The sequence below is a fragment of the Diachasma alloeum genome, unplaced genomic scaffold, assembly GCF_001412515.2.
Source record: "Diachasma alloeum isolate Michigan unplaced genomic scaffold, Dall2.0 Dall_scaffold_00280, whole genome shotgun sequence".
In the NCBI taxonomy this organism is placed as follows: Eukaryota; Metazoa; Arthropoda; class Insecta; order Hymenoptera; family Braconidae; genus Diachasma; species Diachasma alloeum.
This window is the reverse complement of record NW_021680419.1, coordinates 834,672-860,141: the sequence shown is the minus strand read 5'-3', so window position 1 is coordinate 860,141 and position 25,470 is coordinate 834,672. Positions and strand designations below refer to the sequence as shown.

At 38.2% G+C, this 25,470-nt stretch overlaps 3 protein-coding genes across 7 annotated transcripts in view; 2 read left to right on the top strand and 1 right to left on the bottom strand.

Annotated features, from left to right (window-relative positions):
- Positions 1-15: 15 nt before the first annotated feature.
- Positions 16-8,992, bottom strand: LOC107038372 (4-hydroxybutyrate coenzyme A transferase). 3 transcript variants are annotated; one of them, XM_015257429.1, is made up of 6 exons: positions 8,672-8,992; positions 8,224-8,429; positions 4,165-4,317; positions 2,987-3,226; positions 2,050-2,454; positions 16-906 (listed from the first exon to the last, which is right to left on the bottom strand). In XM_015257429.1, exons 2-6 carry the CDS (start codon positions 8,414-8,416, stop codon positions 452-454), a joined length of 1,446 nt encoding a protein of 481 aa, XP_015112915.1. In that variant the 5' UTR covers positions 8,417-8,429; positions 8,672-8,992; the 3' UTR covers positions 16-451. The 3 variants fall into 3 exon arrangements, with proteins under 3 accessions (XP_015112915.1, XP_015112916.1, XP_015112914.1); XM_015257430.1 differs by having other exon boundaries at positions 8,680-8,992; XM_015257428.1 differs by having other exon boundaries at positions 8,822-8,992.
- Positions 8,993-10,660: 1,668 nt separating this feature from the next.
- LOC107038370 (V-type proton ATPase subunit B) lies at positions 10,661-15,648 on the top strand. The gene is made up of 4 exons (XM_015257427.1): positions 10,661-10,862; positions 12,123-12,589; positions 13,330-13,995; positions 14,554-15,648. Exons 1-4 carry the CDS (start codon positions 10,778-10,780, stop codon positions 14,818-14,820), a joined length of 1,485 nt encoding a protein of 494 aa, XP_015112913.1. The 5' UTR covers positions 10,661-10,777; the 3' UTR covers positions 14,821-15,648.
- A 632-nt stretch (positions 15,649-16,280) lies between these two features.
- Positions 16,281-25,470, top strand: part of LOC107038368 (glycerol-3-phosphate acyltransferase 1, mitochondrial) — a 16,763-nt gene continuing 7,573 nt past the window's right edge. The window contains exons 1-3 of one of the 3 annotated variants that reach the window (XM_015257424.2): positions 16,281-16,437; positions 22,111-22,229; positions 25,113-25,291. In XM_015257424.2, coding sequence (XP_015112910.1) covers positions 22,121-22,229; positions 25,113-25,291 — 288 coding nt within the window. In that variant the 5' untranslated portion in view covers positions 16,281-16,437; positions 22,111-22,120. Of the gene's footprint in view, positions 16,438-17,654; positions 18,549-19,045; positions 19,125-22,110; positions 22,230-25,112; positions 25,292-25,470 lie in introns of those variants that run through there. The other 2 variants (XM_015257423.1, XM_015257422.1) reach the window with 2 other exon arrangements.

Below are 25,470 nucleotides of genomic sequence, written 5' to 3'. Positions count from 1 at the left end.
GCAATAAGCGCGATATAAAAACAGTGTTCCTTTATTCATCACTTAAACTCTAAGAACATCATCCTTTATCATTTTGTACCTTATCTCTCATCTTTATACAGTGATTTTCATGTTAACATCGAGGAGATTGGAGTAAAATGAACAGTTTTGACAGTTCCGAAAGCATTTCCCACTGAAAAACACCACTAACAATCCCCAAAGTTGATGAAATTCTTTCAAAACGTGAAAATGCTCATTTTCCCCGGCCCTCCCCAAATTACGAATGGACTATAGTACATCTTACTGAGAAAATCAAATCAACTCAATTGTTCTTCCTAGCTCTTGTCCCCTGTAGATACGAAACAAGAGTGATCACGAATTATTAGAATTGTAAGAAAGAAATTCTGAAATGCATGATGTTAAGGCAAGGACAGAGCCCTAAATTACACTCTAGAAGCCTTGAAAATTATGTTCAAGGCTCTGGCATCCCTTTGAGACGCTCGAAGGCAGCTTTTTCGAGGGTCTCCCTGTGGTCTGGATGTGCTACCTGGATCAGCGCATGAGCCCTCTGCTTCAGAGTCTTCCCGAAGAGACTGGCTATTCCGTGCTCAGTCACGACGTATCTCACGAGAGCTCGGCTCGTCACAACTCCAGCTCCATGTTTCAGCATTGGGGTGATCTTACTCGTCTTTCCATCGGCCGTTGTCGAGTTCAAGGCGACTATCGGCTTGCCCAGGGCATCCTCACTCATCGCAGCGCCTGTCAGGAAGTCCACTTGCCCACCGAAACCCGAGTACATCCTCGTTCCAATACTGTCGGAGCAAATTTGCCCTGTCAGGTCCACCTCGATGCACGAATTTATACACGTCATTTTTGGCTGCTTCGCGATTATCCTCGGGTCGTTCACGTAATCGACGACCAACATTTCTGGAGAAGAAGGGGACGTCGTATTAGGCTCGATTATGACAATGGTTAATGTTGGCATTGGGTAATTGAGGGTCACTGTTGGGGTCTGATAAGAAAATTGGTCTTCGAGATTTTTTTATTTTACTTGAGGATCTGATTTTTAGGAAATATTGTCTTCTTGTTTTCTTGTATTTTTCCCTTAATTTGGTTTATTTATTTACTTTTATCGTGAAGGATAAATTTCAGTGAATATGTTGATTGGATCAATTAATTGCAAATTAAAATTTTTTTTTCCTCAATGCACGAGTTTATACGTCATTTTTGGCTGCTTCGCGATTATCCTCGGGTCGTTCACGTAATCGACGACCAACATTTCTGGAGAAGAAGGGGACGTCGTATTAGGCTCGATTATGACAATGGTTAATGTTGGCATTGGGTAATTGAGGGTCACTGTTGGGGTCTGATAAGAAAATTGGTCTTCGAGATTTTTTTATTTTACTTGAGGATCTGATTTTTAGGAAATATTGTCTTCTTGTTTTCTTGGATTTTTCCCTTAATTTGGTTTATTTATTTACTTTTATCGTGAAGGATAAATTTCAGTGAATATGTTGATTGGATCAATTAATTCCAAATTAAAATTTTTTTTCCTCAATGCACGAGTTTATACGTCATTTTTGACTGCTTCGCGATTATCCTCGGGTCATTTACGTAATCGACGACCAACTGTTCTCTAGATAACAGAGGAACAATTACGTTTGATTATGTAAATGGTTGAAGTTGGCAGTGGGTAATTGAGGGTAATTGTTGGGATTTGATAAGGAAATTGGTCTTGAAGACTTTTTATTTTACTTGAGGATCTGCTTTTGGGGAAACATTTTGTTATTAATAAAAAATTTTGTCTTGAAGAATACCGCGAAATTAAGACTCTACCTATACCTTAAAAAAGATGAAAAAATTTACTGAGATTTCCTCATTAATTTTTTCATCTCGTTTACTTCCTCTTCTTCTGTTCGTTATCTACTCCACGAAATAATTATTACTCATTTGAATTGGATCAATTAATTCAATAACGAATCATTTTTTTTGGTTTTTAAATTTTTTCCCTCGTTACACTCAACGCCTCAACTGGACTTTAATACCACTTTAAAATAAAAAAATGCTCACCAATGAAGGGATTATTGTTCATGAAATCGTAGAGCTTCTGTGAGCCAACGCAGAATGACCCAACAATTCTCCCCCGGTGAATACTCTTCTCGTTATTCGTGATGCAACCCAAGTTGACAAGGTCTACTACACCATCGCTGAACATCTCACTGTGAATTCCCAAATTCTTATGTGACTTTAATTGCGCTAATACTGCGTCCGGGATACTGCCAATGCCTAATTGCAGTGTTGCGCCATTGTCCACCAGGTTTTCCGCAATGTGCTTGCCAATTGCCTGTTCTTTGTCGGTTGGGGCCTTGACAGGGTGGGCTGGAAGAGGACCATTGTGCTCGACAGCAAAGTCAATGTGGCTCTTGTGGATTATAGCGTCTCCAAACGTCCTCGGCATGTTCTGGTTCACTTGAGCTGCAGACGAACGAAAACGAGAATTAAGAGTCAATCATGATTGATAAAAAAATTTAATTCAATTAAAACATTTTTTTTCCCTTCACTAATAGAGAAAAATGTTTTGATCAATTCGATAAAATTCAGTAGCGAAGTGGTAAAACGGCTCAAGTCGACTTAGCTCTCATCTGAGTTTTTCAGGAATATCTCCGAATCGAAGGCAGATAATGAAATTTTTGTAATGACCTTTTTTGTAGAGCGAATTGAGTGCTATAGAAAAGGTCTCGTCAAAAATTTTGCTATCTCCCTTAGATTCTGAGATATTCATTGAAAACTGGCAAATAGTCAAGATCGACTCAAACCGTTTTACCACTTCACTACTGAATTTGAAAACAGCAAATCGAAATAGTTATCGAGAAAATAAGAAAAAGCGATTTTCACTTGTCTTCATTCTCACGATTTATTTTTATCCATCGTGAATTTTACTTTTTGCGTAAATTTTTGGTTCAGTTTTCTTTTTGAGAGGGCGATAAAGGGGCTTGATGATTCTCACCAACAATTTTCTTGGACTTGATCAACGCAGATCGCACGCAATCCACACTGGTACCCAGTGAGCAGTATCCCTTGCTGTCTGGTGGTGTCACGTGGATGAGTGCAATGTCTGGCCTCATGTGGCCACGATCGAAAATCTTGGGAATCTCGTGGAGAAATATTGGAATGGCGTCTGCGTGGCCCTCGTTAACTGCCCCTCTGACATTTCCACCGATGAAGAAGCTGACGGATGTGAAGTGTTCTGTGAATTCACGAGCATTAATTAGAGGTGAAGTAGTTGTTGTGGATTATAATTCTCATGTTCTTGGTAATTTAGGATCACTAATCTTGAGAGGACATGGGGAGAGGTATTTTTACCAGAAGGTGTCGAGAGACTACACTGAGAGAAAAACGACAACGTTCTCAAACAAGTCTTACTTGTGCCAAGAAAATAGTTTTTTGAAAATTATCAAAAAAGGATTTTTTGTGCCAAACATGCAGAGAGTGCGTCGGAATGAAAAATTTTTGTCGCAAAAATAGATTTAGTAGTTCGAAAAAAATTGCATTGTCTGTAGACGCAAGAAATGTCATTTCTAGCACTACTCCTTCGTTACTCGATACTCGCATACGTATTTTGCTCCCGAAAAATCTTTGTTTTATGCGAAACAAGGGAAAGTAGTTTTTCGTTTCGGCTGTCTAATAATCACAGACAACAAATGAACCCTCAAATGAAACAATAATAATGATATGATAGCAATCTTGTAACTTGGGGATAAAATATTTGTTGATAAATTTTCCTCTGTATGAGATATTTTCATCCTGAAAAGGCACCGTCTGGTGTGAATTATCCGCCTCTTGCGCCAAATATTTCGTTGCTGCCGAAAGCAGAACAATCATTCATGTTTGAGACTTTCAAATTCGAACCAAACAAATTCTTTTTTGGCAATTTTCAACTAGCGATTTTGTTGGCCCAAACAAGATTTGTTTGACGTATTTGTTTTTCTCCTAGTGTAGTTCTGTGATTAAAAAAATTTCTAGCAAAAAATCCTCTCCACAAATCCTCCTAAAACTCCTCACAATGCAGATAATATCCCCTCAAAAAAATAAAGGATCACGTGTGTGCAAATGTTTTAAAATTTTCAAGACATATCAATCTCCAGACAAATGCCCACCTGAAAAAACCATAAATAAAAATCTCACTTGCGTTTTCCTTCTTCGCAAATGGTGCAGCTCCCTCAAGATGCATATGACAGAGTCGAACATTTCGTACATCGGCTTTGACCCCATATTCAGTCAGACCCCGGCACAGCTCGACTGGTGTGGCAGCTGCTCCCTGAACAAACACTATCTGATCTGCAAGCACAACGAAAAAAATAAACCATTAACAAAAGTCTGCAATCACTTCAGAATTAATTTTATGAAAAAATTCGAAGGTCTCGCCTTCGAACCGCCCAGCGCAAAAGTCCAATGGCCTTTGAATTAATCGCTGAATGAAATAAACAAGCAAAATAGACAAGAGAAAAATATCTCCTCTCGAGGCACCCCTGCACGCATGAACGAGTAATATCAGCATTTAGAAATAGAAAATGCGGGGGAACAAGTGCAGATAAATAATATCGATCATAATATGTTTGCAGTGTACGTCCCAATGAGCAAAGTGAGGAAGTAGCCTTGTTCTTGTGACCTCAAATGTTCCTTCACACACATTCTGATATCCCGCATTTATCAATCTCTTCTGGTATTGAGATCCCTCATCCGAATCAATTCGTAAATAATGTACATAAAGAGGATATAAACTCTTTTAATCGTTGGGTCGGGTGTCAGGGGTCAGGACCCCTCACTAAACTTGAGAGTCACCACACCGTGGACGCATGCAGATTAAACCCCCATCAATCTCCTGAATTGCTAAACGTTGACGATACTATTACTCGAGTACGTTAAATAACGAGTAAAAAATCCAATTCACATCTGCCATTGAACCCAGTCCAATTATGATGTAATTTTAATCACTAAAAATTTGTAAATATCTCGTTATCCAAGGATAACAATTAATTACCCGCAAAATATCAGAATAATATCTCAATGAGATGACGTTTACTGTTGTTTCATCCCTGAGATAAGCAAAATTACGCGGAGAATTTATTGAGAAGAGTCACCCAAGGCCGAAAGCTCCAAAGTATGTGTTTCCAACCGTCTGATATTGATACTCAGGTTAAAAAAAAATTCAATGACGTCGTGACTGCGAACAATGGACTAATGACTGATTGACTAATTGACGAAATGTTGAGATAGTTCATTGTTAAACGTCCCAGTCCAATTATGATATAATTTTAATCATAAAAAATTAGGATTAATAAAGGATAACAAAATTAATCAATTACATCAATTAAATAATTAATTGCATTAATTACCCACAAAATATCAGAATAATATCTCAGTGAGATGACGTTTACTGTTGTTTCATTCCTGAGATAAGCAAAATTACGCGGAGAATTTATTGAGAAGAGTCACCCAAGGCCGAAAGCTCCAAAGTATGTGTTTCCAACCGTCTGATATTAATACTCAGGTTAAAAAAAATTCAATGACGTCATGACTGCGAACAATGGACTAATGACTGATTGACTAATTGACGAAATGTTGAGATGGTCACATAAAATAAGAGTAGGAACATCCAATTCACATCTGGCATTGAACCCAGTCCAATTATGATATAATTCTAATCACAAAAAATTAGCAAACAGTTTGTTATCCGAGGATAACACTCAATCACCCTCAAAATACCAGAATAATAGCTCAATGAGATGACGTTCGCCGTTGTTTTATCCCTGAGATAAGCAAAAATATGTGGAGAATTTACCGAGAAGAGTCGCTCAAGGCCGAAAGCTCCAAAGTGTGTATTTTCATTCGTCCGATATTAATACTCAGGTTGAAATAAAATTCACTGACGTCACGACTCCGAACAATGGACTAATGACTGATTGAGTAATTGACGAAGTGTTGAGACAGTCGCATTCGTCAACCTTGAAACGATTCTTTTTTAAACCCTATAAGTGCATCAGTGCCACAGTATCACCTTGTGGAGACCTAAATAGTGGTGCCAAGCCCCCACGGTGCTTTTAATAGAATGACAAACAGCTGATGATGCATGGTCACTCGGTGAACCTTCAAAAAAGGTACACTCAGAGAAAAACGACAAAGTTGTCAAACAAGTCTTACTTGTGCCAGGAAAATATTTTCTCTCTATATAAATAAAAAAATAGGGCGAAAAATTCAGGGGACGCTTAAGTTCAGGGACGCTGAGGTGCCTATATTTATAAGGGATGTCTACATGAGGGGGTGGTCATAAAGAGGATATCGATATTTATGGAGCATTACTATATTAGGGGGTGCTCATATGGAAGATGTTTATGGGTACGGTCACACGGACGGGGGGGGGGGAGCGAAGCGAGCGAGGGGGCGAAGCCCCCCCGGGTTGACGAGCGAGGGGGCTAAGCCCCCCGGGTTAGCGAGCAGGAGGCGAAGCCCCCCATTTTGAAAATGATCAAAAAAGGATTTTTTTGTGCCAAACATGCAGAGAGTGCGCCGGAATGAAAAATTTTTATCGCAAAAATAGATTTAGTAGTTAAAAAAAAATTGCATTCTCTGTAGACGCAAGAAATGTCATTTCTAGCACTACTCCTTCGTTATTCGATACTCCCATACGTATTTTGCTCCCGAAAAATCTTTGTTTTATGCGAAACAAGGGATAGTAGTTTTTCGCTTCGACTGTGTACTAATTACAGACAACAAATGAACCCTCAAATGAAACAATAATAATGATATGATAGCAACCTTGTAACTTAGGGATAAAATATTTGTTGATAAATTTTCCTCTGTATGAGATATTTTCATCTTGAAAAGGCACCGTCTGGTGTGAATTATCCGCCTCTTGAGCCAAATATTTCGTTGCTGTCGAAAGCAGAACAATTATTCATGTTTGAGACTTTCAAATTCGAACCAAACAAACTCTTTTTTGGCAATTTTTAACTAGCGATTTTGTTGGCTCAAACAAGACTTGTTTGACAACGTGTTTGGTTTTCTCTCAGTGTAGGTATGAAGTAATCGTGAGGTGAATCGATACTCCCTCTGCTCTGAACCGAATAAATTAGCTAAGTTTTCGAGGAATATCTCCGAATCCAAGGAAGATAGGGAAATTTTTCTAAAGAAAAAAAAATGTCACGACGAACCTTTTGTTGTCTACTTTGGATTCCGAGATATTTATTGAAAACTGACCGAAAACAAAGGGAGTTGAACCGTTTTTAAATCGATTTTTCGCTCCGCTGCGAAACTGTGACCCGCAAAAATTCATTGTGCACTTCATGTGAGTGAAGAGATAAGATTAAGTCAGAACAAATGTTCAAGAGGTTTGATGAAGCCTATCCAGTGGATCAGACATGCAAATAATTTAACGGCTTTGATGTAAATTCATGAACTGCATACGTAATCCTTGATCAAAGGTCGGCGGAGATGTGAAGATTTATTTTATTCATGTTATTTTGTTGATGGTGATTATGCTCGGGCGAATCACTGGATTCAGACAAAGACGAATGGAAATTATGAGAATAGTAATTCTATTTTTAATGCAAATAGAAATGTAAAAATGGAAAATGTGTAAATATCATATGGTTTGAAGAAATAATTTGTATCTTGAATCTTCTCTTTTGAATGCTTCATTTAATATTTTTAATTATTCCCATCATCTTTTTAATCTTGCACAATATACTTTTATCTTTGATATCTATGTCAGGAAAGCTGACTCTTCAGGATTAATCATTGCGTTAAAATTCTTGGAATTTCAGGAATTGTGAAGGAATTCCCTCAAAATTCAGAGAATTCCGAAATTCAAGGAGAGATTTCTCTGAAACGACTGAAGCAAATAAATAAATAATTATTCCCAGACTAGTAGAGGAGGGTGGGGTAAAATGGACACTTTGGACTCTTTTAAAATCATTTATAACTCCGAAACAAATTTACCAATTGAGCTCAGTTTAGGCCCGTCCCAAAGAGAAAGAGTTGTTCTCTGTCTTAAAACAAAAATTATTGAATTTTATCAACATTTCAACCCCTCATTAACATTAAAAAAAAATTCAAGTGTCCGTTTTAGCCCAACCCCCCCTAATTGTAGGAGAAAACACAATTCTAAAAATTCAAATAAACACAGGGGTTCCGCTTCCCCTTAAGCTAAAAATAAATAAAAAACACAAAAATAATAATTCTCACTGGACGCAAGTCCCGCCCTTTCGACAGCCTCCTCAGCAGTTTTGACCCAGCAAGGCTCCCTCTCAGGTATGGGCATAGCCGGTTCATTGACGTAAGTGTAGAAAGTCTTGGGCAGATGTTGTCTGTATCCATGACTCCTGGTGAGGCCCTTGATTCCCCCCGTTAACCCAGTGACACGCCTCAAACTCGCCATAATCCGCGCTCCCCTGTCAATAAACTCGGTTTGAATGCAGTAGCAAAGTGGTAAAACGGTTCAAGTCGACCCATCTCCCAGTTGAGTTTTTGAGGAATACTTCGGATTCCAAGGGAGACAGCGAAATTTTCGTGATTACATTTGTCGTAGCCCTCAATCAGCTCTACAAAAAAGGTTATAACAAAAATGCTGCCATCTCCCTTGGATTCCGAGATATTCATTGAAAACTGGGGAATCGTCAAAATTGACTTGTACCGTTTTACCACTTGGCTACTGAGTTTTCGCCAACTGAGTCGCGACGAGCCGTCAAGTGGCACCAAGGACAGATGCAAACGTCAATTGAAATTTTCCCGAGTGCCAGTGGCCACTGATCACACACGTTCACTCTCACTCCGGTGTAATTACCTGCCTAATTGGGATTTTACTGGGGAATTTCGGGGTTTGCGAGGAATTGCGGGTGCTGATGTCGCGGAGAGCTGATTCACACTGATTCACACTCAATCCTATATATGATTGTCTATGATCGCTGGCCGACCCGAGCTCCCGAGCAACCTTGTCCCGGCAAAACTACTCGTTTGCTCCGTTTCACTCGACCCCTCCCCACTTTCGACCAGGGATGCGCGGCGAAAAAAAATCACCCGCTATTGCGCGGGGATTATTGGGCGCAATCAATTTTTCTCCCTCGTCCGGAATATTTTTTTTCGTCGGAAAAAATCGCGGAAAACGATCGTCCCGTGGGCTTTTAGGCGATTACCGGGGTTAATTCTCAGGTTTTTATTGATGGCTGGTTGAATCTGGCGGCTGTGGCACGTCAGAACTGCGTGACCAACACAACATCTTTATTATTATTAAAAAATTTAAATTAAATGGGAAGTTTGAAGGAAGGACTTTGGGGTAGAAAAGTGCGACTGAATTTTTTAGAGTTCACTCGGGGGAATTGAGGGGGGAATTGAGTTCATTGGAGATTTTAATAGTTAAATTGAGGAATTGACTGAAGTCAAAGCCATGTGATGTGGTTTGAATTTGAAACTACGCAAATATGAATATTTTAATATCATTGAATAATGGGGATTGGTTATTTACAGTGAAATCTGAATCCCAAGACCAAGACGTAAAATTAATTTCAGTATCGAAAAACAATGCATTTCCGTTGAAATCTGGCGCTCGTATTATGTCAGAACTGCGGTGATCAAGACATCTTTTTTATTATTTAAAAATTAAAATTCATTAAGGAGTTTGAAGGAAAGGTTTTGGGGTAGAAAAATGTAGCTGAATTTTTTAGAGTTCACTCCGGGGAGTTGAGTGGGGAATTGAGTTTATTGGAGATTTTAATAGTTAAATTGAGGAATTAAGACTGAAGTCAAAACCATGTGATGTGGTTTGAATTTGAAACTACGTAAATATGAATATTTTAATATCATTGAATAATGGGGATTGGTTATTTACAGTGAAATCTCAATCCCACGACCAAGACGTAAAATTAATTTCAGTATCGAAAAACAATGCATTTCCGTTGGAATCTGGCGCTCGTATTATGTCAGAACTGTGGTGATCAAGACAACATCTTTTTTATTATTAAAAAATTAAAATTCATACTGAAGTCAAAACCATGTGATGTGTTTTGAATTTGAAACTACGTAAATATGAATATTTTAATATAATTGAATAATGAGGATTGATTATTTACAGGAGTATTCGTCAAAACATTCGTCAAACGTAAAAACGAAATAATAAAACGATAGTATTTTTTAGATGGATTGAATATCTACCGTAAAATTCAAAAGAAGAAAATGATGAACACTGAAATCCGAATTCATAGAAATATTTATCGATGAACGACGATAAATTTTTGATATCTGCAGAGTAACAATAATGATCGAATTAATTAATAAGCATTGTTAACATCTTCCATAGGTAAATAAACAAAACACAAATATCAATAATTTCCCAAGACGTAAAATGAATATTCACCATCGAAAAACACTGCACCACCGTTCAAATCTGGCGCTCGTGTTACGTCAGAACTGAACTGAACAACAGAACATCATTCTTCGATTATTAGCCACGATCAACGAGCACTGAAAATCAATTTTTCATCCCAAATCATCATAAAAAGCAAATTAATTTTTTTTCGCTGAATCTTGCCATTAATTGCGAATTTAAAGACTGAAACTAATGAATTGAGCGAGTGAAGTCAAAGCCACGTGACGTCGCGCGCCTTCGTATCCCCTCGTGACCCCTCGGCGAGCAGTCGCATAGGCCAGAGGCAATCAGACGTCTCCATTCATCGGCGAGTGTCTGCCACCGTTGACAAAGTTGCCCTAAAAATTCGTATTTGTTGTTCAATTGATAAATAAAACAATGAACCAGACAATGGGGAGCCGTCAGGCGCTCAAGGAGCACGTCCTGGCTGTCTCTCGGGATTTTATCTCCCAGCCGAGGCTCAGTAAGTACAAATTTTTGGATTTTCTCCACTGGGCGTAGACGTCCGATCGATCTCTCGGCGGGTCAGCTGATTCGTCTGATCAATTTTCTCGTGATCCGTCTCTTTGACATCTCCTAATCATCTCGACATGCCATCGACTCGTCTCCTGAGCCCTTTCGGGGGACTTCAATCCACTGATCCAACAATTTCGGGGGATTCAGGGGGAATAAACAACAGAGAGACGAGATTTTGGAGCTCGGGGGGCTCAGTCATGTGACTGAGACGATCTATCATGGTGGCATTGGCACGGAAATCTCAAAATCGTATTTAATATCCTGAAAAATGCGACTTTGGAGCCAGGAAAATCGTCGGGATAACTCGAGGGTTGTTTCACTTCTTTTGGAGAAGGAAATTTATTTTATTTTTGAGTCGTTATTATGTAATTCTGGGTATTGTTTGTTTATTATTATCCTCGGGCGTCACCCGTAGTATTATTCTTCATTCTCAATATTGAAGGTGAATGGAAATTCGATTCGTTTGTGTTGAATGGGGGAGTTAATTTCTAGGGAATAATTCAAGAGCAGAGAAAAAAAGGGATAGTGTGTCAGGTAGACTGTCTTCAGTGGCGAAAATCTCGGGAAGGGCAGAGTGAAACTCGACGATTTTTATCGGGGTTTTCGGGCTTTTTCTGGGCTTTAAAATGAGCCCAAATTCGTCGAAATCGTATCGTTGGGTTTGGAGAGATGGGGGATTTTAGAGAAGACCATTCTGCTCAGTTTTTTCTCAACTCTAATTTGATTTGGTTTGGTGATTGTGAATACCTTCTGAAAATGAATGGCATCGGGAACAATTGTCGAGAGACTTTTTCTGTGGCTGGAAAAATTTCTAACAAAAAAAATGCACTTCCCCCAAACTCAATGAATAATCATCACCATTTTTGTTAATTGCATATTTCTCTCGATAATCTCTGGATTCAGAAAATGTCAAGAGACCGTTCGAACAAGAAATATTTTCTAAAATTGATTAATTTAATTATTCAATTGACTGATTAATTTTTTTTATTGTTCAATTGTTCAATTTGGTTTCATACAATTGTACATTTATGTCAGTAATTTCCGGTTTTAAGAGAAAATTTGAAAAGACTTTTCGAAATAAAAAATATTTTCTGAAATTTCCTCCTAGAATCATTTTTTAAAATAATTTCGTGCTAAAGACGAGGGCTTTACACTCGGTTTTCACAGTCAATTATGGTTTTTCATGGATTTCCATGGTTATTTGCAGCTTACAAGACAGTATCAGGTGTCAACGGACCCCTAGTAATCCTTGACGAAGTTAAATTCCCGAAATACGCCGAAATTGTCCAACTGAAGCTCGCCGATGGCTCCCTGCGTTCGGGTCAGGTGCTCGAGGTGTCTGGCTCCAAAGCCGTCGTCCAGGTGTTCGAGGGCACCTCTGGGATCGACGCAAAGAACACCCTCTGCGAGTTCACCGGTGATATCCTGAGGACTCCAGTGTCCGAGGACATGCTCGGTCGCGTGTTCAACGGCTCTGGAAAGCCCATTGACAAGGGGCCCCCCATTCTCGCTGAGGACTTCTTGGACATCGACGGACAGCCCATCAACCCCTGGTCTCGTATTTACCCGGAGGAGATGATCCAGACGGGTATTTCTGCCATTGACGTCATGAACACCATCGCTAGGGGGCAGAAAATTCCGATTTTCTCGGCTGCTGGTCTTCCTCATAATGAGGTAATTACAGAAAAGAAATAATATTTTTGGAAATGAACTGTTAATAGGATGACAATAAAATTTTTAGACAGCGGAGAATGGGACAAACAATAAAACTTTCGACTTTTTTTAACGTTTTAAGGCCCGGGTGTTCTATCTTTCGAATGTTATCTGGATTTTTTTTTATCTTTCGTAATCCAAAATTTTCAATTGAGATACATCATGTAGAAATTCCCAAAAATTATGACAGAATGATAAAAAAAAATAGAAAAAATTCTGAACTTTTTCAAAGAGCGTTTTTCATTGAGATTCAGAATGAGTTGAATTTTTTCTACTTTTTTTTGATTATTCACTCATAATTTTTCAAAACTTCTGCGTGATGCAGGACTTGATTGACAATTTCAGATGACAAAAGATGAAAAAAACATCGAGATAATGTTCGAAAGATACTACATCCGGGCCTTAATGACAAAATTCCTGAAAATTTCATCCGAAAATCTTCCGCAGTGTATTTTCTTCGATCATAAAAGTATCGATCAGCAAAAATACGTTTTTCACGATTGAAAATCCCCGCAAAATCATTTTGGTATGAGTTCTCTAAACTTCAATTAGTTCACCTAATTTCGTTTCATAATTTCTCAATAATTTCATAATTGTCACAATTATGAAAAATATTAAATTATATATACTAATTTAATATTTTCCTATTATCTTCATTATTATGTTTAATAATTTTTTTGATGTCCTCCCTTTAATTTCAGATTGCAGCCCAAATTTGTCGTCAAGCAGGTCTGGTAAAAGTCCCTGGAAAATCCGTGCTGGACTCCCACGAGGACAATTTCGCCATTGTCTTCGCAGCTATGGGTGTGAACATGGAGACAGCTCGTTTCTTCAAGCAGGACTTCGAGGAGAATGGCTCGATGGAGAACGTCTGCCTCTTCCTGAACCTCGCCAACGACCCCACCATCGAGCGTATCATCACGCCACGTCTGGCCCTGACAGCAGCCGAGTTCCTGGCCTATCAGTGCGAGAAGCACGTCCTCGTCATCCTGACGGACATGTCCTCGTACGCCGAGGCTCTTCGTGAGGTATCAGCTGCCCGTGAGGAGGTGCCCGGACGTCGTGGTTTCCCGGGTTACATGTACACCGATTTGGCCACCATCTACGAGCGCGCTGGACGTGTTGAAGGGCGCAATGGCTCCATCACCCAGATCCCCATTCTCACTATGCCCAACGACGATATCACTCACCCCATCCCCGATCTCACTGGCTACATCACTGAGGGACAGATTTACGTGGATCGTCAGCTGCATAACAGGCAGATTTATCCACCTGTCAATGTATTACCTTCACTCTCACGTCTCATGAAGTCGGCTATTGGCGAGGGCATGACGAGGAAGGATCACTCCGACGTTTCCAATCAGTTGGTGAGGAATATTTTCATTTTTCAAACATTTCAAAGAGATTTTCAGATGATTTCGAAAGGTGCAGAATTAAAAATCAGTGGCTTCATCATTTATTTTTTCACTGATTTTTTTAATGAACATTCTCTTTTTAATTTTTAATTTCCTGAACAAAAAAGAATATGAAAATATCTTTATTGTTCATTTTTATTTTCTCCAGATATCTGTAAATTATATTTCGAAATGAATTTTTAATGAATCTCTCTAAATGAGGGAAAGATCTGAATGAAACCCGCAAAAAGTGTCTTTTAAAAATCGCATATTTTCAAACAGTAAATCTCGAGGTTTAATTTATATCATGTCATTTAAATTGAATTCTCCACGAAAATATTTCCTTCTCAGGAATTTTCCCATGAATAAATAATAAAAATATAAATTTTTGCACAAAATTTTCCCTGGATTTCGAGATATTCATTGAAAAGTCGCTTCGCCACTGACATTTCTCAGTCAATCGAAATTGCCTCGTCTCATTTTTCAACTGCAGCCTCAAAATATTCTCAATTATTCTCATTTATTCCCCAGTACGCTTGCTACGCCATCGGCAAAGACGTCCAAGCAATGAAGGCAGTGGTGGGTGAGGAGGCCCTCACCCCCGACGATCTCCTCTACCTCGAGTTCCTCTCGAAATTCGAGAAGAACTTCATCTCCCAAGGCAGCTACGAGAACCGCACTGTCTTCGAGTCCCTCGACATTGGCTGGCAGTTGCTCCGTATCTTCCCCAAGGAGATGCTCAAACGTATTCCTGCCAGCACCCTGGCTGAATTTTACCCCAGGGATTCGCGCCATTAAGCCAGCGAAAAAAATTATTTTATCGAAATTTACTTTCTTTTCTCCAAGTGTTACGTTTGAATGAGCTATTACGATGGCATAGCCGCACGACTTTGAGTCGTCTTGTGTTCTCAATCATCTCTGCCAATTGGTATTGATACTGATATTTGCAGAGTGCAGACGTCCAGTTGGTTCCATCGATAAATTTCAAGTAAATTAAATTAACAAATTACTTATCAATCAAAGAGTCGTGCCGATTACCATCGAACGTTGGGTCGTGCAAAGTTTAATGATAAAAGTGCATAAAGAGTTCGTCATTTCACTGACTAGAGACAATATTCAGAATATTTAACAAAATTCGAACGAAAAAATATGCGAAATACTTTGTATTTCTTCTCCATTCGTTGGATCGTCAGGAATTTTATTAAAATCATGTAAATTGTAATATATTGTTCAGTATTATCATAAGAAATATAAATCATTAGAGTTCAACTCTCGACGGTGTGCAAACATTCCAAAAGTTGAAGTTTCCCCCCTGTGGCTACACGATCATTAAAAAAAAATCAATTTCCGATGGGCGTGATGATTTTGGAGAATTTACTGGTCTACCGGGAGAAATAATTCTGTTCTTTACTGCACAGTGAAACGAGAGGTTGTGCTTATGATAATGCTTTCACATTAATGAATGAAACAAAGAAAAAACCCCTGAACAACACTGAATGTTTATTTAAGGTTTTACGATTTCTTGTGATGTTTTAATATCATTTCAACGATGGATCGGATTTTTTTCTGTAATGTTTAGAACAGTGTATGTATTATAACTGTAAAAAAATTATTCGTTGAATGTAACCAGGTTTTATTCATTTAAATCCCTGACAGTTGATGGAGGAATCCCAGATTTTTAATGGAAAAATCAAGAATAACTAGATTATTTTTAGTATTTCATGGGGATATTAATTAACGAAGGGGTGAATAATTTATTTCGATAAAATTTTTGATTTCATATTCATCTCGGTATTTATCTTGGAGAATCAACAGAGGAAAACATTTCCATTAATTAGTTTATTATCTCACTAATCAGGGTCTCCAGAAAAAAAGGAGATATTTTCTTGTTCTTGGAGAACTGAAGAAATATCTACGCAAATTTGATGGAAAATCCCATATTTAGCATTTGATTCTAATAATTAGAAAATTAAAAGACTGAATAATTAAAAATGAAAATAACAGAAAATTTGTACTTTTAGTGAACAGCCAGTTTCAGGGGGAAATAGACGATTTTTTTTCAACCCGAAGAAATATCCGAAGAATGAGTTTCTCTGAATCACCCCCTAAATTAATTGCTTTAGATGAATAAGCAATCAACAAGAATGAAAGAATTACAATAAAATAAAACCCCTGAGAAAAGATGAAAAAGGATTAATCCTGCGCCGGAAATTTGAATTGCCGCTGACAGAGGGCTCTATACCTTCGACTTCCGGTGTGCGTATTCGGTATTTATCGTCAGCCCAATAAATCCCCCGCACTCCCGTGTAAAAGGTGCACCCAGGTGAGCCCCAATTGGATTTAGTCCACCACGTGTCACCGATAACGTCATCAATGGACTCAAACTTTTATCTCCCTCCTTATCTGATAAATTGAGTAAGTAAATTACACATTCTTTCGATTTATTCCCGACAAAATTCTCGCTCAGGTTATGTTATTGATCGCTCGAACGATCTGACCATCTGACAGTCTGGGGATCACGAATTGCGACGCAAAAACTTGCGAGAAAAAACATGAATGAATTCATCCGAACGAACGAACGGGTTTTACTATGTTTCACGGTTGGAGCTGGCAAATTAATCCAATTACAGGCCATTGGCATTCATCGCATTGTGCGGCAATTTGTCGGGCACAATTCAAGGATTGCATTGAAATTGCGACCCCCAGTGCTCATTCAAATTCAAGAATAAATTTAGAATTGACGGCGGTGTCTCCGATTCCAGTTCCTGAGGAACGGAAAATAATGAGAGGCTCTAAATGACCTCGATATCCCGAGGAACGAGATAACATCCGAATATTATTAGTGTGACCTTCGAAACTCACAAGCGAGACGTGGATCTAGCGCAATGATCGTTGAGCAATGATTTTTTCGTCATCACTCAACTCTGCGACGCACGAACTCGAGGCTTTTTTCAATTACAATTTTGGAATTGTGTTAATTTTGGGAAATACAGGTCAAGTCGTGTTGATTAATGAATTTGTCTCATTAATGCATTCCATGTTTAGGGGAGGTTGAGGTAAAACGGACACATTCGACTTTTTTAAAATGTTAATGAGGGGTTGAAGTGTTGATAAAATTTAATAATTTTTTGTTTCAACACGAAGAACAATTCTTTCCCTCTGTGACGAGCCTAAACTGAGCTCAATTGATCAATTTTTTCTGAGTTATGAATAATTTTAAAAAAGTAGTGTCCATTTTACCCCGTCCACCCCTATTTGGCGGAACAATTCTATCAGTTTGACTTTTTTCAAAATACCAGTGACGGGTTGAAATGTCGATGAAATTTAATAATTTTTTGTTCAATACAAAGAACAATTCTTTCCCTTTGTGATGAGCCTAAACTGAGCTCGGCATTTGGTTGCATTTGTTTTTGAGTTACGAATCATTTTTAAAAAGTCTAAAGCGTCCATTTTACCCTACTCTCCCCTACGAACAATTAAACAACGTCGTGTCCATTTAACCCTACCCTCCCCTGCATTCCACTTTCCGCACGACTCAAAAAGTAACATTCCGCCGTCCCCCATCGCCGCGCCAAGAGTCCACCTCAGCGACTTTCGCTCGTGTATTTGACGAGCAGAGAGCTTTTGTTCGCCTTGCCAAGTGGTTCCCAAGTCCAATCCGCGCTCGCTCCCCACAACAAAGTTCCCCCAAATTGCCCATCGTGACAATGAGCAATCGGGTTATCGTATCCAAGACAAAAACACTCCTCCAATCGACAAAAAACCATCTTTATTATTGCCGAGTGATATTATTTGCATTTTGAGTTCACGGACATTTCGACGTGTGCACTGCACACACAGCAAGTGTGTGAGGCTTAATAATTGGTCTTGGTTGCACCGCTGAGAAACTCTCGACGGAGTAATAATTGAAGGGGGAAAGAAGCCTGGGGAAGTCAGAGGGATTGAAGAGTGAGGCAACGACCCCTCAGTGGCCTCTTGCCAATCATTCAGAGCCACAATCCCTCGTCGACCAGTAGAGAGACACTGATAAGGCCCCACGAGGGTGACAAAATCGTGGTAGGAGAGTGTCGAACAAATCACAACAAAATAGGTATTAAACAGTGAAAAAATAATAATGGAGCTATTTTCATTGGCTCAGATGCACGGATGGGACGAGCACTTCTCGGAGTGAAAATATGCTGGATGGTATAATATCGAGTTCAGTTACAATCGGCTATTGACAGTAGACTCAGTGATGTGAGACCCCTGTCCTGATGATCGGGGGAATATTGTTATTTTGATCGATATTTTCTTATGTCACGCATGGCCGGCCACTCGCATTACTGCGGGATTTCATGAATCGTCCCGAATGAATTTTAGAATGTTTATTTGATCGTCTTGAGGGGGTTTTAATTTTGTAACGAGCGCTTGGTGAAGGTCTGTGAAGTGGTTTAATTGGTAGGTTTTTCATTATTGTATTGCAAAATGACTGGACTCGTTGAGATATTCCTGTTCTGCGGTGTTCTCTACTACTTCTATAACACAAGGTATAATTTTACACTTTTTCATTTGGAATTAAGGGATTTACGCGCTGTTTAATTTTACATTATCGGAGGGACATTGTTATGGCGATATTTTCTTCAGGTACTCGTGACACCCGGAATGAATTTTAGAATGTTTAATGGAAAGTTTTGACTGATTTTTAATTTTATATTGAGTCTGGGAATGGAGTGATTTTAATTGCTAGGGTTTTTTTTATTATTGTATTGCAAAATGACTGGACTCGTAGAGATATTCCTGTTCTGCGGTGTTCTCTACTACTTCTATAACACAAGGTATAATTTTACACTTTTTCATTTGGAATTAAGGAATTTACGCGCTGTTTAATTTTACATTATCGGAGGGACATTGTTATGGCGATATTTTCTTCAGGTACTCGTGACACCCGGAATGAATTTTAGAATGTTTAATGGAAAGTTTTGACTGATTTTTAATTTTATATTGAGTCTGGGAATGGAGTGATTTTAATTGTTAGGGTTTTTTTTATTATTGTATTGCAAAATGACTGGACTCGTAGAGATATTCCTGTTCTGCGGTGTTCTCTACTACTTCTATAACACAAGGTATAATTTTACACTTTTTCATTTGGAATTAAGGAATTTACGCGCTGTTTAATTTCATATTATCGGAGGGACATTGTTGTGGCGATATTTTCTTCAGGTACTCGTGACACCCGGAATGAATTTTAGAATGTTTAATGGAAAGTTTTGACTGATTTTTAATTTTTTATTGAGTCTGGGGATGGAGTGATTTTAATTGTTAGGGTTTTTTTGGAAGAGCAATCGAGCCCGCCGAAGGCGGGCGACGATCGATCGATATTATACGAGTGTCTCGCCCGAGAGATTACGACGGTAGTAACGTTAGTTTAGCCTTCCTAATCTCGAAGGGCGAGACACGAAGTATAATACGAGGTCTAATTTTCCTGTCTTTTTCATTTGGAATTGTAGTATATTTCAGGGCGATTACCATGGGGTTTTTACTCGCGCGGAGTTGGCGTCCGAGACGAAGGCTAGGGCTGGCCAACCACGCGAGTTAAAAAAACCCATGGCACTACTCGTGAATGATAATTTTCCGTAGTGATTTTCACTTTTACGGGGTTCGGGGAAGGGCCATTGCCAATCCCCGGACGAGGAAAAGTGAAGGTCAGTATGGAAAAGAAGTTCACGCGCTGTTTAATTAGATATTACCGGAGGGGAATTGTTATTTTGATATTTTCTCCTGTTACGCATCAGCATTACTTTAGCATTGAATAAAAATAGACTTCTGGAATGAATTTTAAAATGTTTATTTGATGGTTTTGAGGGGTTTTTAATTCAGTAGCAACGTCGTAAAACGGTTTAAGTCGGCTTATCTCTTGGTCGAGTTTTTGAAGAATATCTCCGAATCTAAACGAGATAATGGAATTTTTGTGATGACCTTTTTTCTAGAGCAAGTTGAGTGCTACAAAAAAGGTCTTGACAGCAATTTAGCCATCTTCCTTAGATTCCGAGACATTCACTAAAAACTGGCCAATAGTCAAAATCGACTAGAACCGTTTTACCACTTCGCTACTGAATTTTGTACTGTACGAGTGGCGAAGTTCAACGAAGTAATTTCCATTTAGGTATTTTTCTTTATTATTGTACTGCAAAATGAGTACATGCATTGAAATATTCCTGTTCTGCGGTGTTCTATACTAGTTCTATAACACGAGGTATAATTTCCCATTTTTTTTTTCAAGAAGGATCTTGCGGGTTGTTTAACTTGATATTACTCACGGCTCGTCTTCACGCGATACCGATGGATTTCAGTAGAAAAAAGGGAAATAGTGAGAAGAATTATTGGTTATTGAATCAATAGCGTATTTGTTTTGCTCTGAAACGTAAGACCGAGGAAATTTGACCCCTGAGTGTACTTAATTCTCGATTCATACGCATTACATGGGTTTCCACGCTGTAAGGGTAGACAAGTGCCGTTTATTTCAGGTGTTTTAATTAGCAATGATCAATTATAAATGATATATTGCGAAAAATCATTTTGTTGAAAAACGCGATGCTTTAAAAACATTCTTTGCTTGTGCATAAATGATATTGTGCATAAAGGAATTGTTTTTACTTCCGGAAACCTTATGTTTTGACATTAAATCGATTTCTGGTGGAGTTCTGAATATCGAAAAGTCCGTTACGATTTCGTAAGAATTATTTTACGGATGGAAACTGAACGTTTGTAAATTATTCATGAAAAAATGTCGAAATTTTCGGAAGTGTTGTAACGCAGTAGCGCGGCTTAACTGAGTTTTTGAGGAATCTCTCCGAATCTAAGGGAGATAGTAAAATTTTCATAACAACCTTTTCTGTAGGTCTCAAACCCCTGTTCAAAAAAGGTTATGACAAAAATTTTTCTATCTGGCTTAGATCTAGAGATATTCATTGAAAACTGATCAATAGTCAAAATTGACTTGACCCGTTTTACCGCTCCGCTACTGAATTATTTTACGAATAGGGGTAGCCATATCCATAAATTACAATGACTGTTAAATTGTTAAGTAGTCACTTAGTTAATCACTTAGTTAATTAACTTTTAAATTTTAATTATTGAAGGAGTCATCAATTTGAATAGTAAAATTTTAAATTATTCATTGATCAGTAATTGAGTTGGGAAGATTGGCGATTATTTGGATAATCGGAAATCCCTTATAAGAAATTTAGTATTATCTACTTAACCCTAGTCTGGTCACCAGACGCGACCCTGCGACTCTAGTCACCTCCGCTGGGATTCCCCGTCGTGTTATTTAGGCTCGAGCGTTGCCGAATTCACTCTACACTGGCTGGGCGCGTTTGGCGAGTTTTCGGCAACGGCGGGTGATGGGCAATTTCATTTAAGGCGGCAAAACCCGAATTTCTCAAGCAAAATTCGTAGTCTTTAGCTACAAATGTTGAAAAAATTGAAATAAATAAATGTTGAAAAATATCCGAAGTACTTGTGCACAATCGAGTGCCGACCAAAGGCACCTGCATTGATTGGCAAATCATCTGAAAAAAAATCATGAATAAAGGAACAGTCTTGTTATTTTTATTGAATGCCCAACGGAAAAGAAGTTATGAAAGACAATTGAGGTAACCGTGAGGTGGTATGGGCGACGATTGAGTGTAATCAGTCCTTAATTCGTTAAGAATGACGGCCAGAACCGAGACGATCACGCCACGTACGTGTCTTGGAGCATGTGGACAGCACGCTGGGTACAAAGACTGCTATTTTAGATAAAAACGAAACAAAGAGTTTGAGACATCGTGTATTTCGCGGAGGGATCAGGGTTTACTCCAATTCTGATAATTTTTTTTGGGTCTTTTATTCTTGTTTTGCAACGCTCTTATTCGTGGCAAATTGTTTTGCAACATTTTAGACGTTGAGAAATAGTCGATTGAACAAACAACCCATGAGGGATGAGTCATTTTTTCGTGCATTTGTTTGTGCTCTCGGGTTTTGTTTGGATCTGTGTGACACTGTTACCTTTGATCTCTTCATTCTCTGTTGCATAATTTCATGTTTTTTGCTTTCCTTGGGTTTTAGAGGAAGTAATATGGTGGATGTCCTGTCCACTCGTCTTCAGGAAGTCTATGCCAAGTGGGAGGCACGCACTGACGTTCCGAGGGAGACTGATGAGAGCTTTTCCAGGCTTTCGTTAGATGGTAATGAATTTAATGAATATTTTCTGGTTATGCGTTCGAGTCAGCTCAGCAATGAGGTCTTGGAATGAAAATATTTCTGTATTTAAGGCTCGGGGGGATTATCTTTCGAACGTGATCTTGGTTGCTTTTTTTATTTTCATAATCTGAAGTGATCTTCAATTGCTATTCAGTTTTGCATAGCCCTGGATTCTCCAAAATTATGATTGTACAATCAAAAAAACTTGAAAAAAGGCTGAACATTTTCAATGAGCGTTTTTGAATCATATTGGGAAATAAACCCAATAGCGAGGAAATTGCAAATTGATCATTCGATGGGTCTAATGGCTGTTAGGTCGTCATTTGTCACAGTACACTGAGAGAAAAACAAACACATTGTCAAACAAGTCTTGTTTGGGCCAACAAAATCGCTAGTTGAAAATTGCCAAAAAAGAATTTGTTTGGTTCGAATTTGACAGTCTCAAATATGAATAATTGTTCAGCTTTCGACAGCAACGAAATATTTGGCTCAAGAGGCGGATAATTCACACCAGACGGTGCCTTTTCAGGATGTAAATATCTCAGAGGAAAATTTATCAACAAATATTTTATCCCTAACTTACAAGATTGCAATCATATCATTATTATTGTTTCATTTAAGGGTTCATTTGTTGTCTGTGATTATTAGACAGCCGAAACGAAAAACTACTATCCCTTGATCCGCATAAAACAAAGATTTTTCGGGAGCAAAATACGTAGGGGAGTATCGAATAACGGAGGAGTAGTGCTAGAAATGACATTTCTTGCGTCTACAGAGAATGCAATATTTTTTTAACTACTAAATCTATTTTTGCGACAAAAATTTTTCATTCTGGCGCACTCTCTGCATGTTTAGCACAAAAAATCATTTTTTGATAATTTTCAAAAAACTATTTTCTTGGCACAAGTAAGACTTGTCGTTTTTCTCTCAGTGTAGTCAATGGCTGTCAGATCGTTAGTTACCATGGTAAACTGTCCATTCGCTATTTTCTCTCTATCAGACTTATTTCTTAACCTTTATTAAAAACGCTCGTTGAAAATGTTCAGATATTTTTTCTACTTTTTTTGACTGTACAATCATAATTTAGGGACTCCTGCGTGATGTAAAATGGAATGGAAATTGTGATATATTTTACATTGCAAAGATGAAAAAACAATCGTGATAACGAGATAGTGAATTTCTCATAGGGACCTCTTTTGTAGAGTGAAATAAAGGTACAAAAAGGTCCTCATTAATGTTGTCGTATCTCTGAAAACTACTTGGGAATGAGTTCAGGGAGAAATGATAGTCTTTGATGCAGTGAGAAAAAAATTATTTTTGCCCAATATTCATTTGCTTGAGGGGAGCATTTATTATTTCAAAATAGTATTTCTTCAATCGAGTCATTCACAGGCGGGCCTCATTAGGCATAGCGCCTATTAGGATTTAATTATCACAATTATGTTGCTCTGGACGATGACTATGTTGCACAAAATCTTGGATTAATTCCTCCGCTGATTATTCATTTTTCTCAAAATTCTTATTTTCTAGAAGAAAGAATTTGGATCAATTGTTTAATGTTAATCATTATTGGGGGAGTTCAAAGTCATGAATAACAGGATTATCTTCCAGACCAATGCAAATGTCATAATCGAAACCTAAAAATAAACATTATGTTTACTTCTCGTAAAAATAATGTTTTTTTGAAAATTCTCCCATTTTTATATTTATAAAAAAAACCTTTGGAGACGAATTAATGGATTAATTGATATCTTTGGCTGTGATTACGCATGTAGAGGAATCACTGAATAATGTACACTAATAATAACAAGAATATCAAAACAATGCAAAACTTAATGTAGCAAATATGGCGTGGTTATCGATATTTCCATCTTTAGGGGACCAAAAATGTAAAAACTCGAGTGGGTATCCATCAGATGAATAAATAATATCATTGGATAAGGGAGAGACACGCTCTCTCAGATAAGTTCCTCATGAAATTTCTTCATCAGATATAAATATATTGATGAAAAGCTCTGATTTCAGTATCGAAAACAGTCAACTCAAAGTTCAATTTTTGATAAATATCTCCGATGCCGCAGCAGATAGCCAACTTTTTCCAACGATTTTGCAGCTCTCATTCTTCATTCCAAAACTTTTGCTATTTGTCTTAGATACCGAGATAATTCCCATAAACTGATTATTATAAAGCAATCAAGTTTGACTTCAAGCTGATTATTTGTCTTATGACATCACTTTCATAGCAAATTCGCTAGAACATTTCATTGGATTTCTCTTAAACTATTCTTTTTTCATCAGAAATGTTCAATGGAAAATGTTTTATAGGAAAACTCGATGGAATTTGATTTTTCTGTGCGACGAAAAGAAAACAACAATAGAGTGCAAAAAAAATTGAAGAATTCAGTAGCGAAGTGGTAAAACGGTTTAAGTCGACTTATCTCCGAGTTGAGTTTTTGAGGAATATTTCCGAATCTAAGGGAGATGGCGAAATTTTCGTAATTACATTTGTTGTAGCTCTCAATCGGCTCTACAAAAAACCTTGTAACAAAAATTCTCCATCTTCCTTATATTCGGAAATATTCCTCAAAAACTCAACTGGGAGATGAGTCCACTTACCCCGTTTTACCACTTCGCTACTGAATTCAATTCTAGAAAATTCTATAGAAAGTGTCTCAACGGAAAAAGCTGCACACAAAGATCAAATGAAATTTTTTCATGTGCCTTTTCCTTAAATTTTCGCCATCCCCCAAAAATTAATGAAGAAATCCAGTTTGCCGTCACCCCGCTGATTCATCTCGCCCCCTCACGTTCTGTCCCACCACCACGTTTGCCCCTCAATTAATCGTCTTTTTTTCTTTTTAAACTAGGCCTTCGAAGAGCTGGTACCCAAAGCCAAAGAAAGCGCCTGCAGATTCGCGAGCAGGCCCGTAAAATTCGAGCGAATTCCCTGATAAAAATCAAAGAGACTGAATTACTTGTTCCAACAATATCCAGAACCACAACGATCTCTTATCAATGCTGCACAACATGCACACCTGGATCCCGAGTAAGTAGCCCCAGCAATTCAGATCACTCGGTTTATTTGCGTGTGGGTGACTTTCCACCGGTATCACCCAAATACCCCAGTGCCATTTCTTTTTCGTGACTTTTTCTAAAAATAAACTATCGTACGATTCACCAACATTGCGTACACATCAACTGGCGCTCGTGAGTTCTCTCCGGGGT